The sequence below is a fragment of the Daphnia pulex genome, chromosome 7 (genome assembly GCF_021134715.1).
Source record: "Daphnia pulex isolate KAP4 chromosome 7, ASM2113471v1".
NCBI classification, from domain to species: Eukaryota; Metazoa; Arthropoda; class Branchiopoda; order Diplostraca; family Daphniidae; genus Daphnia; species Daphnia pulex.
This window is the reverse complement of record NC_060023.1, coordinates 256,170-270,424: the sequence shown is the minus strand read 5'-3', so window position 1 is coordinate 270,424 and position 14,255 is coordinate 256,170. Positions and strand designations below refer to the sequence as shown.

Below are 14,255 nucleotides of genomic sequence, written 5' to 3'. Positions count from 1 at the left end.
GCATAAATACATACACTAAAGTTAACCCGTTGGCTGCCACGCCATACAACCCGTAGGTTGTACTCTACTACTCTACGCGCCACGTCTGAAGGATCCGTGACCAAAGTGGGACTTGCCATTGCTGACAAGTCCGGGCTGACACGGTGACAGGAGAATCCATCACCGTATCGACAAGGGAGAAGTCCCTATGGTGCATTGCCTAACAGGCTTGCCTTGCGGCAAATTTTGGGCTTGGCGACACTCCGACCTCGCGGCATGAAATCCACGAGGCCGGCCAGCGCGGCCCGTGCAAAGGAGCTAGGAGAGAACAAAGGCGTGGCAGACAACGGGTTAACTAACACAAACGAACACATATTACCAACAACAAATGATGATCCGCGCTGACACTTTGGAGATACCGGCGACGTTATGGTGTCCATCTTCTCGAAATTTCCTCTGCATTACCTGAATAAAGAGACGACAATTCTTATTTACTGACATGCCAATGAAAGTTACATAATACAGAAAGAAACAATAATCAGGTTTTTTAGCTTAAATATTTAAATATGCAATTTTTTAAAGTTTAAATCAAGCTTGCAATGTTGAGAACTGTTAACAGAACAAAGCTCACTTGCTAGTCTTTAAAAAAAATTCCGGAAGTAAACCGGAAGTAACCACAGCGCCTCAACCATTGAGCTGTCGTCAAATTAAACCACATATTCGTGATCCCCATGAAATTTGGGGTCGATTAGGTGTGATTTAAACGAAATCCAAAATTTGGCCAAAATCGAGAATTTTCCTGAACTATAGTTCAGGAAAATTTTCGAAACCGGAAGTACGAAAACGTAAAAAACAAAACATGAACTTTACCACAAATTTGACGAGGATCACGAATTTGTGGTTCTTTTGTACGTCAGATGAATATTTACTAAACTACTGACAGAAATGAGTAAACCGGAAGTAGAAAAAAAAATCAAATATCGAAAATCTAACAAGTGAGCTTTGTTGGGGGAATAGTTATCGTTAGTTATCACTAAATATTTCAACAAAATAACTGCCAATAAATGTTTAAAAAGATGTGCAAAGTAACTGAAACTGACTGTTTTGACAGCTACAAATTTGCAAAAAGCCATCTAGCGTTAGAAAAAAGAAACGTCCAAGTAAAACTTTGCCTACGCGCAAGAAGGGCCTGATTTTGGAATTATAACACAGACACAAACTTTAACGCAACTAGACTATTGGTAGAAAACCTAAGAATATAACTCAATTGTTGGGTACCTAGGCATAATCAGGTGGTGAGTGACTGCAGGTTTGGAACAGCAGAGGGTAGCGAAGTGGTCCAGAAACTCGCCAAGTCGCCAGTGAAGTAAAACAAATTGTGTTTAAAAGCAGTGAAGCTAGATGAGCGTGCGTCCTGAAGATAAGGATGGAGAAGAATGTTGTTGGAAGTCTCTCTTCCATCATGGACAAAGATCAGCATTGGCACAAGAATCTCCGTGCCAGGACCACACGATTCCATTAAGAAACTGCGTGTTCTGTAAAAATAAATGTTTTACATTAATGAAAATATAACAATGAATAAAGCATATCAATCTTTACCTGATCTAATAAGCACACTGAAATGCTCATGATGAAAAAACCGTAAAAATTGAATTCACATCAATCAACAGCATTACTCCACATGTTGAGATAAATTTCCTGGTGCTAAAGAAAGTGTCATGAAGTATTGCAGTAGCGTGGTGATAGGTTGTACTGATGCTTACCTTATCATATGGGCGATGAATTTAGTAGGCATTTGACTTTCATCAAGCAGATCTGGTACATGTTCATACACATGGCAGGTTATTCACTTCACACGCTTCATGTCTCTGAAACTGTAAGTAGGAATGGGACAAGGAAATTCTCTACATTAGTTACAAATTTACACAAATTTACCTAAGAGAAATATAACTGTACCTATCTCTTAGCTGGGTTGTCTTCTAAAAACAGAAGTAAACACATACATAACAACAAACATGCTGTGGCAGCCTGGCAGGGTACGCCACCAAAATTGAAAGATTCAGAAAATATCCTATGGTTCATGAACAAGAATACCTATGTTTTATGAAAATATGAATTGTAATGGTCTGGTAGCAGTCATGGGGAAATACCTTATCTCGGCAGATTTGTATTCCACTACATGTGGTCTTCATCTTTAAACATGAGTTTTAGGCCTTTGACAGCATGATGGGCCTAATGGATGGAAATTGACTGAGCGCTAAGTCAACTTGTTGGAATGACTGACAGTAGGCCTATGCATCTAGAATTTGAAGAAATAAGTTGGTACAGTATAAAAATAAGGAAACTAGGTCAAGATAAACCTACATATATTACGAAATTCAATTTGGTAATTTAAATCACAGGAATATAAGTACATATTAGCTACAATTTTGTTTCGACCTTTTCGCCTCGTTTCACGATATAACAACAACAAAGGCGACATTGGCGACATCTGGTAATGAGTTTTGAATCCTAAGTTGGTTGCACAGTCGCAGCTCAAATTATCGGAGTTCTATTGTCGCGTGTGGAGTTCTACTGTCGATCCCTGGAGTTCAATTGTCAGGTATTTTAAATAAAATATTGGGGTTCTATTGTCGGTGGGGTTCTATTGTCGGTCGGGTATTTTTAATAATATTAACCAAGTTAGGATTCAAATTTCAAAACTCATTACCAGATGTCGCTAGTGTCGCCCTTGTTGTTTTTACATCGCGAAACGAGGCGAAAACGGCGAAACAACTTATAGCTGATGAATACTTCCTGTGATTATATTCCTGTGATTTCATATACCAAATTGAACTTCGTATCATATGTAGGTTTATCTTGACCTAATTTCCTTATTTTTTATACTGTACCAAAATTTTTCTTCAAATTTTAGATGCATAATTGCATACAGTCAGTCATTCCAAAAAGTTGACTTAGCACTCAGTCACTTTCCCTCCAATAGCCCATCATGTTGTCAAAAGCCTAAAACTCATGTGTGAAGCTCACATATTGTCGAACAAATGTGTGGAGACAAGGTATTTCCCCATTACTGCTACCACACCAACCACACCACGTCAAATGCCTTACTAAATTCAGTACCATTCACCTGTATGATAAAGGTAAGCATCAATATAACCTATCACCACGCTACTGCAATACTTCATGACACTTTCTTTAGCATCAGGAAATTTACCTCAACCTAAGGAGTAAGGCTGTTGGTTGCTGTGATTTCCATTTTTGCAGTTTTATATAATGAATAGTGTCCTTGTTAAGTTGTTAGTATAGGTAAAGATTGAAATGCTTTATTAACTGTTATATTTTCAATTCATTAATGCAATACATTTTTTTTACAGAGCACGTAATAGATCCTTAAGCCAATGCTGACCTTTGTCCATGAAGGAAGACAGACATCCAGCAACCTTCTTCTCCATCCTTATCTTCCCGACGTACGCTCATCTAGCTTCACTGCTATTGCTGCTACAACTTATCTTACTTCAGCGACGAGTTGGAACACTTCAGTGGTCGCTGCCCTTTGCTGTTCCAAACCTGCAGTCACTCACCACCTGATTATGCCTAGGTACCCAACAATTGAGTTATATTCTTAGGTTTTCTACCAATAGTCTAGTTGCGTTAAAGTTTGTGTCTGTGTTATAATTCCAAAATCAGGCCCTTCTTGCGCGTAGGCAAAGTTTTACTTGGACGTTTCTTTTTTCTAACGCTAGATGGCTTTTTGCAAATTTGTAGCTGTCAAAACAGTCAGTTTCAGTTACTTTGCACATCTTTTTAAACATTTATTGGCAGTTATTTTGTTGAAATATTTAGTGATAACTAACGATAACTATTCCCCCAACAAAGCTCACTTGTTAGATTTTCGATATTTGATTTTTTTTTCTACTTCCGGTTTACTCATTTCTGTCAGTAGTTTAGTAAATATTCATCTGACGTACAAAAGAACCACAAATTCGTGATCCTCGTCAAATTTGTGGTAAAGTTCATGTTTTGTTTTTTACGTTTTCGTACTTCCGGTTTCGAAAATTTTCCTGAACTATAGTTCAGGAAAATTCTCGATTTTGGCCAAATTTTGGATTTCGTTTAAATCACACCTAATCGACCCCAAATTTCATGGGGATCACGAATATGTGGTTTAATTTGACGACAGCTCAATGGTTGAGGCGCTGTGGTTACTTCCGGTTTACTTCCGGAATTTTTTTTAAAGACTAGCAAGTGAGCTTTGTTCTGTTAACAGTTCTCAACATTGCAAGCTTGATTTAAACTTTAAAAAATTGCATATTTAAATATTTAAGCTAAAAAACCTGATTATTGTTTCTTTCTGTATTATGTAACTTTCATTGGCATGTCAGTAAATAAGAATTGTCGTCTCTTTATTCAGGTAATGCAGAGGAAATTTCGAGAAGATGGACACCATAACGTCGCCGGTATCTCCAAAGTGTCAGCGCGGATCATCATTTGTTGTTGGTAATATGTGTTCGTTTGTGTTAGTTAACCCGTTGTCTGCCACGCCTTTGTTCTCTCCTAGCTCCTTTGCACGGGCCGCGCTGGCCGGCCTCGTGGATTTCATGCCGCGAGGTCGGAGTGTCGCCAAGCCCAAAATTTGCCGCAAGGCAAGCCTGTTAGGCAATGCACCATAGGGACTTCTCCCTTGTCGATACGGTGATGGATTCTCCTGTCACCGTGTCAGCCCGGACTTGTCAGCAATGGCAAGTCCCACTTTGGTCACGGATCCTTCAGACGTGGCGCGTAGAGTAGTAGAGTACAACCTACGGGTTGTATGGCGTGGCAGCCAACGGGTTAACTTTAGTGTATGTATTTATGCATGTGATTGTAAAATGTGGTGGAATTGTGGGAGGAGGTGGGACAATAAAGCAATTCTTTTTTAACTTTTTTGTTTGCCATGTCTCGTAACTTGTAATAAAAAATGTTTAGCATTTGACTTGTATATTTTGTGACTGATCATCTTCAGATTTTTCAAATAAATTGCTTTGCAAACCAAACATTATCTACAACACCTTTTTTTACCCCAACTTAAGTTAAAAACAGAATTGTTAACATCGAAAATTTCTAGTTAACACCACAGTACATTTGTTTCGAATCTTGCCCTGTAAATAAAGTTCGTCCAAACACTAGAACATGTCGGAATGCAGAGCGACTAGAGAAATAGCCACCTCCAACATACGAAATAGGAAAGATCCAATAAAAATCAGAAAACGTCGCAATGTCAAGGCTTTTAAGTGGCAAGAGAAGTCGTACAAAGTGATTACCCAGGTTAAAAAATTCTTTTTCTCTTTAAAGATCAACAATTCCCAGTAACTAGAAATTATTAAGATATGACCGACAAAAATGAACATGATTATTAAAATTGAAAATTCGACTTTAGTATTCAGAAACGTCCATGTAGTAAGTTGGAGAAGCGTAGGGTGTGGTGTAATATTCAGGTGCCTCAGTGGTGTAGTAAGTCGGGATAGAGTAATACTTCGAAGCTTCGGTGTAGTTGGTCGGAGCAGCGTAAGTAGTGGTATAATACTCAGGTGCCTTGGTAGGTTAAAACATAGGATCCTCGGTGTAGCAGCTATGTGTAGCGTAGGTTGTGGGGTAGTAAACTGGAGCCTCGGTGTATTGTTCCGGTTCAACGTAGTACGAAGGAGCAGCCGCTGTGTAGTAAATCGGGGCTGCGTTTTACTCGGCCACTTAAGTTATAGTTGTCTAGCTTGAGGCAGAGTAATACTTCGGGGCTGCGGTGTTGTGACTCAGGGCTGCGTTGTTGTGGCACGGGGAAGCATAAGTTGTGGTGTAATAACCTGGAGCCTTGTTGGTGTAGTAATTGGGCGACTCGGTGTAGTATTCAGCCGCTTTGGTGGAGTAATAAGTTGGAGCCTCGGTGTAGTAGCTAGGAACTATATAATTCTTGGGAACCTCGGTGTAGTAAGCTGGGGCAACATACGTGTAGTACTCCGGTGACTTGGTGGTGTAGCACTTGGGAGTATCGGTGTAGTACTCAGGATCTTTGATGATGTAGCTCGGGGCAGCGTTAGCTGCGGTGTAATATTCTGGAGCCTTGGTGATGTAGTAGTTGTGGGCCTCAGTGTAGTAACCGGTTGTTGCGAATGTTGTCGTTGTGTAGTATGGCAGCGGTGTGGTGCCTTGGTATCCACCATACACAGGAGACATTGGTACACCAGTGATCGAGCCAGCCTTCAACGATACGACAAACGGCAACAGCACAACACCATCATCAACTATGCGGTAAATAATTTAAACATCAATATTCAATATGGTACATAAACAGATAAAAAACAAATAATTGACACAAACTCCATAAAACAGAATATTTACCCGATTGCGTACTGATAATACGAAGAAGAATGCACTTGGGAAGAGTACACTGCAGTTGTTCATCCATGTTTCCTTGCCAGTATTGTTCTCTCCAGCCAATCACCCTGATACAACAGCAAAGTGATGATATTCCCTACGACGACGACCCAATTTAATACCACAAAAGAAGGCAGCATCTCCGGCCTAATAAAAAATAAAGTTCAAACCCAGTAATTAAAATCTAATTTAACAAGAACTTACTATCCAACAACAACATCAGAGCAGTCATTGTTGGTCAAGTTTTAAGCAATAAAATCAATATGAAATAAAATGTTCAAGGATTCTTACCAGCCAGATGGTCGATCGTGCTTCGAGCTCGGTATTGACTCGATAACCACCAAAATTGGAATCTATTTCCAAACCAGAAGCGACAGCCAAACCCGTGTTTGCGTCCTAACCGACAACAGAGACGACATGGTCAGTTTAAATCTGCAGAAATGAATTCTACATTTTAATTAACATCGCTAAAACATGTACTGAAATAATTGTTTACCTTTTGACCATCGTTTAAGGTCAATGCAACCTCGTCGTCTTCCAAAATTGCAGCCTACACATAAGCTTTGGACAAACATTAACACTTTCCGCTTTCACCTTCTCGGTTGTCCATTGGTTAAACATTTAGAGGACTCGGCATGTGTTAGCGCCATCGATGTTGCGGGACAGCGTGACGTGCTCGTGGACATCTTTAAGGGCACCGCTCAGGGATTGGAAAAGATTTTCGTTTACTACCTAACAAGAAAATAAAGGCTATTTTTAGAGGAATTTCTAGAACTAATTCTATTCGTAGAACTAATTCACAGAAATAAATTGCTAGCAGTGTAAATAGACTTAGATACTATCGAGCAGGAAGACTATCAAACTTATTCAACATTTCATTAAGGTGTAATCATTGAAACTTTTAAAGACGAATTTCGTTTGGAATAAAATGTTTACCTGTGGCAATAACGCACTTGTCGTTGGTGATGGTACGGCCAATGATCGTCAAGTTCGGCTTTCCGACCGACAATGCCAAATTTAACGACGCGGTTTACACGTACGAATGTGTTGTCTTTGCTATTCAATTCCACGCGATTGCAGTAGAATTCTTGTTCGAAAAACAGACAAGGAAGGAAAACAAGTCATTAATACATGTTCCACAAAATTCCAATAATAAAGAGCTCACCTTCACTCTTTGCCGTTCCACTGTTTGAAGCGAAGTTTATTCGAAACTTCAGGGCTGCCGTGTTGTGTGTCGGAGAAGCTAACTTGACTGATTTCTGTCGTACTTGGGCGTTCCAGTGTAGAATTCGACAGCTTTGGTTGTGTAATAAGCTGAAGCCTCGGTGACGTTGGTTGGGGCAGCATAAGTAGTTGCGTAATCTCAGATGCCATGATGGTGTAGTACTTGGGAGCCTCGGTGTAGTACTCTAGCGCTTTCGTAGTGTAGCTCGGGGAGCAGCACAAGTTGTGGTGTAATAATCTGGATCCTTGGTGGCTTAACTGTAAACCCAACTGTGCAACCTCGGTGTAGTAACTGGTCGTTGCGTATGTTGTTGTGTAGTAAGGCGGCGGCGTTGCGGTTTGGTATCCGCCTTATCTAGGAGACATCGGAGCCGTCCACCCAGCCATCGACGATACAACAACCAATAGCAGCACGACAGCATAGATAACCAGACTACATTAAATATTCAACAATAACGGACAGATTATCAAACAGAAAAAAAAGAAAATTGATACAAAATTCCACATAGAAATACAGAATATTCACCCGTGATTGTGACCTGATAATACGACGAAGAATGCAGCTGCTGCATGGTCGGAGATGCTCACTCGATTGACTTCCGTTGCCTTTTTTCTTCCCTTTTAAAAGATTTTCTCTCGTGGTCGACATCAACGATACGACACCCACAGCAACACAACGCCATAATTAACTATGCAATAAAATAAACAATTGGATATTATTTTTCGGAGATAACTAGTCGTATCAACAACTCAAAACAAAACAGAATAGATTTACGATTCGAAATTAAAAATGAATATTTACCCATAATTGCGAACTGATATTACGACGAAGAATGCAGCTGTTGCCGTGTTGGAGACACTCACTAAACTGATCCCAGTCAACTTTTCTCTCGCCTTTTATACTACTTTTTCTCACCCCTCCTCTCAAGCCTTGCGGCTATTTTACCTTCTTGATAATGATGCAAAACGTCCCATTCTCACCCAACCTCTACTCCACTGTATGACACCTTTTCGTAATGATCTCCATGACCTTCGATTGAAATGCAAACTGGCCTTTATTTCCTTCTTTAGGTAGACGTTGCTGGGGATGGGTCTACAAAAACCAATATCAAAATGAATACCAAAATACCAAATAGCTTATCCTTGTGGCTATTCTACCTGCTTGATAATGAAGCAACACGTGTCATTCTCACCCAACCTCTACACCACTGCATGCCAGTTTTACGTAATGTTTCTCGTGACCTTCAAGCGTGAACGACATGGAAATTGGCCTTTTTCTTTCTTCGGGTTGACGTTGTTGGGGTTGGGTCTACAAAAACCAATATCAAAATAAATATCAAATCATAAATGATAATGGCTTAAACTTTAGTCACTTCAAAAAATATAGCAATTGACATTTGAGTCATTTGACTCATTTCTTCGGTGAATGAATAAATCTTCCATTTCGAACCGTTTGAACAACAATCGGCTTTTTTGAAAATATTCTACTGCAAACTTATCTAAGTTTCAAACACATGATCCTTGCACCTGCGGCCGGAGCAGAAAATCTCAAAATAGAGATAAAAATAGGTAAATTATTAATTTAAAAAATTCAAATCAAAGCTTCTCATAAAACGGTTGAATAAAATTAATAAAATAAGAAATTGACGCAATTGCTAAAGCTCGATAGACTGTCAGAGTTCGTCCGCTACGTTCACAACGCTTAACTCAAAAATGAACTTGAATGATCCTAAGTAACCATCCAGGAGAAGCGGGGGGGGGGGGGGGGAAATTCGTATTTCCACATCTGATTTAGGAGTATCTAAAACGCAAATCGAATGATTGATTGACAATACCTAAACTCTAGGCCTATGGATTTTGTAACCGCAAATCAACAATGAAATCCTGCTGGCAGCTATTTAACATAAATGAATAACATTTACAGGAGCTAGTACCTTTAGCCTGTCTTTTACATTGACAGGTCTACCATCTTGAATAGTTTATGGACGCCGGAACCTATCGCGTGTCATTTGATGCTGCATGAGCAAAAGGGGAAAAATAGATCCTGTTACATGACCAACGCGTTTCTGCAACAATCTAGTATGCGCAAGTAAAACGATGTTTTGACACTCGCTTTGTTTACGTTGCTAAGCAGTAAAATGTGTTGAAATTCGCGTTTTGCTCTTCACAACGAATGTAGACGGAAAGGACTCGGCTGGGATATATAAAGAATCGTTGGTTGCAAACAAATACACATTATTCTCTGCCAAAGCAAAAGCTTCATGTCGTATCTAGCATTACCTTTTTTAATATTTTGTTTCATTTGGTTTAGCGTTTCGTTCAGTGACTCCTTGTCACCAACACCCCTCAATGGCCAACACCTCCGCGTCATCTGGGTAATACAAACAATTTAATTTGTATCTTTAGCAATTTGATTAACGGGTTATTTCTTACCCTCGTTTAAGCCTCGATGGAATGGCAACCCTAAAGGATTGTCCGGGCCGCTCAAAGGAGGCGTAGTTCTAGATTACCTGTCAGCCCGCTTCAACTTTACGTAAATTAAATTAAATAACTTCAAAAATAAACGAACTGCAATTTCTCAAATTTACATTTAACAAAATTACCTTATGATTTTGTATTGCATCTTCAAGGTACGAGATGGTCCGAGTGACGGAAAATTGGTTGGAGCCAAGGGCAAATGGTCGAGGACTTTTCAGCTACCTGTGGGATCGAGTTGAGATTTTTTTTTAAACACATAAACTAATTCAAATCGAAAACATTTTCTTGGAAGAAAGAATCGCCGCTAACAATTTCTTGCATAATAAAAAAAAAACACAGCACAAATACTACTTAAAAAAGTGGGGACTTGGGCTGTTCCCTTAAGACAATTGTGGATATCAAAAATAATTAATTCGTCTTCCAGGGTGAAGGCACTTAATTTTAACATGATTTTGTATCGTCCTTTTCATCACAGCAATGCGATTTGTTGCTCCAAGATGTTCTCCCGACATTTCGGCGCCATGAGATTGTGGACATGACATTACCTTGGAATTACGACTATTTCGCTTTCCTCATTCCCGCCCCAGATGAAACAGCCAACATCGACTCCATCATCAAACCTTTCCAATGGCCGGTAACGTTAAAACAAGACGGGAGAAGGCAGCAGAATTCCAGTCGTTATTACAGACCTTACAATAATCACATTTCAGGTCTGGTTGGGAATAATCATTTCGATGGTTTGCGTCATCGCCGTTATGAGTCTAACGCAGCGCTACTTGGAATTTCGATCCCAAAATAAGAGGGGATCACAAGAAATTCCAAAGCAGTGGCTAGGCAGTCAATACCTCTATGTGTTTGGCAACTTGATGTCGCAGGGTAAAATCTCTGATAAAAAAATACAAGTAAATCAAAAAGGACAAATTAATTCTTATAATAGGGGGCCCTTGCACATCGAAACGGTTACCATATCTTCTAATCGCCACTTCGTGGACTCTAGCGGCTTTCATCTTTGTCCAGGCGTACAATTCGCTTCTCTTCTCCTACGTTATCGCGCCAGTCCATCAGCCATTAATCAATTCCGTCTACGACATAGCGGAAAGTAGCGACATCAATCTACTCGCCAAGAAATCGGGGACCATAGACACTTTGTTATCGGTAAGTTTTCATGATTTGAAACTCGCCAGGTTTTTTTTATTGGCTTAAATTTTTGGGAATCAGAATGTGAATAATACAGGCCTGTACAAGAAGCTAGGCAAACGACTCGATGCTCTTCCTAACTCCCGATGTCCTCTTGTGTCAGAGTGCATTCAGCTGATTACACCGGGATCGAGGAACGTTTTCATTGATGTATGGCTTAAACTATATCTTCTAAATAGATGCTTCATACAGAAAAGAAGATAAGCACAGAGACAGAACTAACTTCAAACATTTTTTTTTTTTCAAATCCTAGGCCGCTATTTATCATTTAGACTCGATAAAAGCAGATTTTGAAAAGACTGGCAAGTGCAATCTGCAGCTGGCAAAAAATTATTTCTATAATGTTATTCCAACATTTGCCCTACGGAAAAATAGTCCCTACACTCAAAGCATTAGTCAAGGGTAAGCAAATCAAAGGCAATTATTTTAAAAAACTGGTCGTATTAAAAAAAAAAACTGTTTTCAACCAAAAAGGCTATTGGAGCTCCAGGAAATGGGTCTGATCAAATACTGGGACCTGTGGTTCCGACCCATGCCTCGACAATGTATGGAAACTATTAAAAGCGGCTACACAACCCCGACAAACAAACATACCCATCTTTCCCTCAAGAACTTGACTGGCGCATTTATCGTTCTACTAGTCGGGTTTTTTCTTTCCCTTTTGGCTTTCCTTTGCGAACAAATCGTTTCAATCCCTGAACGTCACCGCCGGCGACGTAGTAAGTTACAACAAATGCCACAACAAGTCACTAAAGGATCACCTAATACTGCTGATGAAGAAGAAAACGAGGCAACGAGCCTATAAAGTAAACAACAGTTGATGTTGACCAATGGAACTTTTGATTCTGTTTGCATTACTACGAAGGAAAAAGAGTAAATAACTGGAGTAAACTGTTTAAAGCGTTTTCATCAAAACTCAACAAACTGGCCTACTCCTTAGCGCTTAAAGAAGAAAGGATAATAGATTTTAGTCCCTTCACAATATTTATCTAATGCATTTGATGTTAAATTATTCCCTCAGACTGCACTCAATGTTATTATGTGTTGCTGAATTTTTTCAACTTTCCAGCAAGCGGAATGAAAATGATATTTTTCTGGATGGGATCAAAACAAACAGTTTGATTACCAAGCAACTATCACATCATTATTCAACTGTAGCCACACAGTAATAAATTGCTAGTGATTTGTCCTGATCTTAAATAAAAATATACCAGACAGTATAGAAAAGATTAAATTTACCTGCTATAAGCTGTTTTTCATAGAAAACATATTGGACCCAGCACAATTGGATGGGAAGAAGTCTTGTGTTCTCCAGGTTAACAGTGACAACACAATGCACTGCTCATGACTATTATATGGAAATATGATAACAATTATTATAAAGCAGACACTTGAAACATTTTCAAGTCTGAAATCTCACCCAGAGTTGAAACTTGAAGGACAGAAGCTCAGGAAACTCATTTCTTTACATCATAGAACCACAGACAGTCGGCCATGATTGCCATTTGATGCAAACGAAACAAAACGCCACTAGCGACATCTACCTCATTTTATTTACCTAGACCTGGGTGCGGAGTGGGCAGAGCTCCATCGCTTTATTATTTGCTTGAGCTTGAACAAATAATTAAAAAAACTGGTTTCAATTACATTGAACAAACTGCGAAATAATTGGAAATTTACGAAAATACTAAAAAGGAAGACAATTACTTTCAATTGAATTGGCACAACTAAAATAAAAGCAACGTGTGGCGATTGCCGGTGATGCCATCAGTCACCCAAGTCTATAAGAGGAAGCCTCGTGACTACATTTCAGATTCCTGACTAACCCACCAAAGAAACTTTGCTCACCCAATCACCAACCACAATGTTGACTGCTGTTTTTAATTGGATTATTTCGTGGTTTTTGGGAGAAGACTACCAGAAACTTGTCGAATCCAACCCACAGGCTAAACCAAACGGCCCGAGAAATCCAGGGCAAAAACCACAACTCCCTCCTCCGCCTATTCCAGTAACGCCATCAGCTGGACTGTTTGAGGGAGATTACGTAGACACGTTTTGCTACCCAAAGCACGTCCCAATTCAATGGGGTAATAACCAAACACCTCCTCCTCAAAGGTATCCCGGAAACGGATTTAACCACCCCCTTGCTCCACCACAAAGACCCGACATGTACTACGTGGAAATGCAAAATCGATTCCAGCAGATGGAGGAGCAACGAAAAATAGACCAGAGGGAACTCTACGAGCTACGAATTAACGCCGTGAAAATGCAGGCAGAGCTCGACGAGATTCGTAGCAACCTAAACCTGATATTTCTACACCAACCCGCCCCAATGGGTTGGACAGCGCCCCACCCGATAAAAGATGGAAGCCCTTTTGACAGTCCACCGACGACGTTCGCATCGGTACAACCGGAGAATTATTACAGCAATGCGGCAATGGCCAGTAGAAAAACACTAAATGAAGTGTTACCTCAAATGGATGTAACAGACGTCAATAACTGGGGACCCAATGTGCCACGCCCAAATTCGAATGAATGGAATAACGTTCATCCGCCTTTCGTGTTCCAAATGCAGACGCCAAACGCGACACCTACCACCCAAGATTCACAAAAGAGAAATCAGTACCGGAAATATTTTTAAAAAATAAAAGATAAGACAAAGAATTGACTTTTACCTTGAGTTGATAACTGGATAAGTGGAGATTTCAGTTCATTTTTCATTTCATTTGTCAGGATTAAATAAACATAAATGACATCGCACAGCAAATATCGATCGTTGAATGTTCAAACTGAGGGTGAGGGAGTAACCTAATGCCTGAAAACAAAAGTTGTCTCGTAGTAGGCTCATTTTCGTCAAATAATCAAACAGGCATTATAGATATAACATAAGAAGGCCAACGAATTTCAACACACTGGCCCGACACTGTAGATAGAAAAAGTCGCAGCCATCAATCGATTTGAGGACATTT

At 39.8% G+C, this 14,255-nt stretch overlaps 2 protein-coding genes and 2 long non-coding RNA genes across 9 annotated transcripts in view; 2 read left to right on the top strand and 2 right to left on the bottom strand.

The window, feature by feature from the left end:
* The window catches only part of LOC124196773 (probable glutamate receptor), a 104,707-nt gene that overhangs the window by 11,029 nt on the left and 79,423 nt on the right, over positions 1 to 14,255 (top strand). The gene's annotated exons all lie outside the window — the stretch shown is intronic.
* Positions 1,258 to 2,278, bottom strand: LOC124196809. Its single transcript, XR_006875831.1, has 5 exons — positions 2,130 to 2,278; positions 1,936 to 2,050; positions 1,743 to 1,853; positions 1,579 to 1,683; positions 1,258 to 1,514 (listed from the first exon to the last, which is right to left on the bottom strand). It is a non-coding gene; the product is annotated as an uncharacterized LOC124196809 (long non-coding RNA).
* On the bottom strand, positions 5,015 to 8,789 carry LOC124196806. 6 transcript variants are annotated; one of them, XR_006875827.1, is made up of 9 exons: positions 8,770 to 8,789; positions 8,558 to 8,704; positions 8,138 to 8,300; positions 7,553 to 8,044; positions 7,324 to 7,474; positions 6,884 to 7,119; positions 6,679 to 6,819; positions 6,352 to 6,534; positions 6,036 to 6,254 (listed from the first exon to the last, which is right to left on the bottom strand). It is a non-coding gene; the product is annotated as an uncharacterized LOC124196806 (long non-coding RNA). The 6 variants fall into 6 exon arrangements; XR_006875824.1 differs by lacking the exons at positions 8,558 to 8,704; positions 8,770 to 8,789 and adding an exon at positions 8,414 to 8,540 and having other exon boundaries at positions 5,015 to 6,254; XR_006875826.1 differs by lacking the exons at positions 8,558 to 8,704; positions 8,770 to 8,789 and adding an exon at positions 8,414 to 8,540 and having other exon boundaries at positions 5,015 to 6,254; positions 8,151 to 8,300.
* Positions 9,862 to 12,091, top strand: LOC124197677 (ionotropic receptor 93a-like). Its single transcript, XM_046593209.1, has 9 exons — positions 9,862 to 9,986; positions 10,056 to 10,144; positions 10,242 to 10,323; positions 10,565 to 10,723; positions 10,800 to 10,965; positions 11,027 to 11,244; positions 11,308 to 11,436; positions 11,540 to 11,688; positions 11,761 to 12,091. The coding sequence occupies exons 1-9, from the start codon at positions 9,873 to 9,875 to the stop codon at positions 12,089 to 12,091; spliced, it is 1,437 nt and encodes a 478-aa protein (XP_046449165.1). The 5' UTR covers positions 9,862 to 9,872.

Excerpts from the sequence above, each read along its gene's own strand:
- LOC124197677 (XM_046593209.1), top strand. The coding sequence starts at position 9,873 with ATGTCGTATCTAGCATTACCTTTTTTAATATTTTGTTTCATTTGGTTT. Across the intron at positions 9,987-10,055 it reads AACACCTCCGCGTCATCTGG|CCTCGATGGAATGGCAACCC; the intron begins GTAATACAAACA and ends CCCTCGTTTAAG. Across the intron at positions 11,437-11,539 it reads CGAGGAACGTTTTCATTGAT|GCCGCTATTTATCATTTAGA; the intron begins GTATGGCTTAAA and ends TTCAAATCCTAG.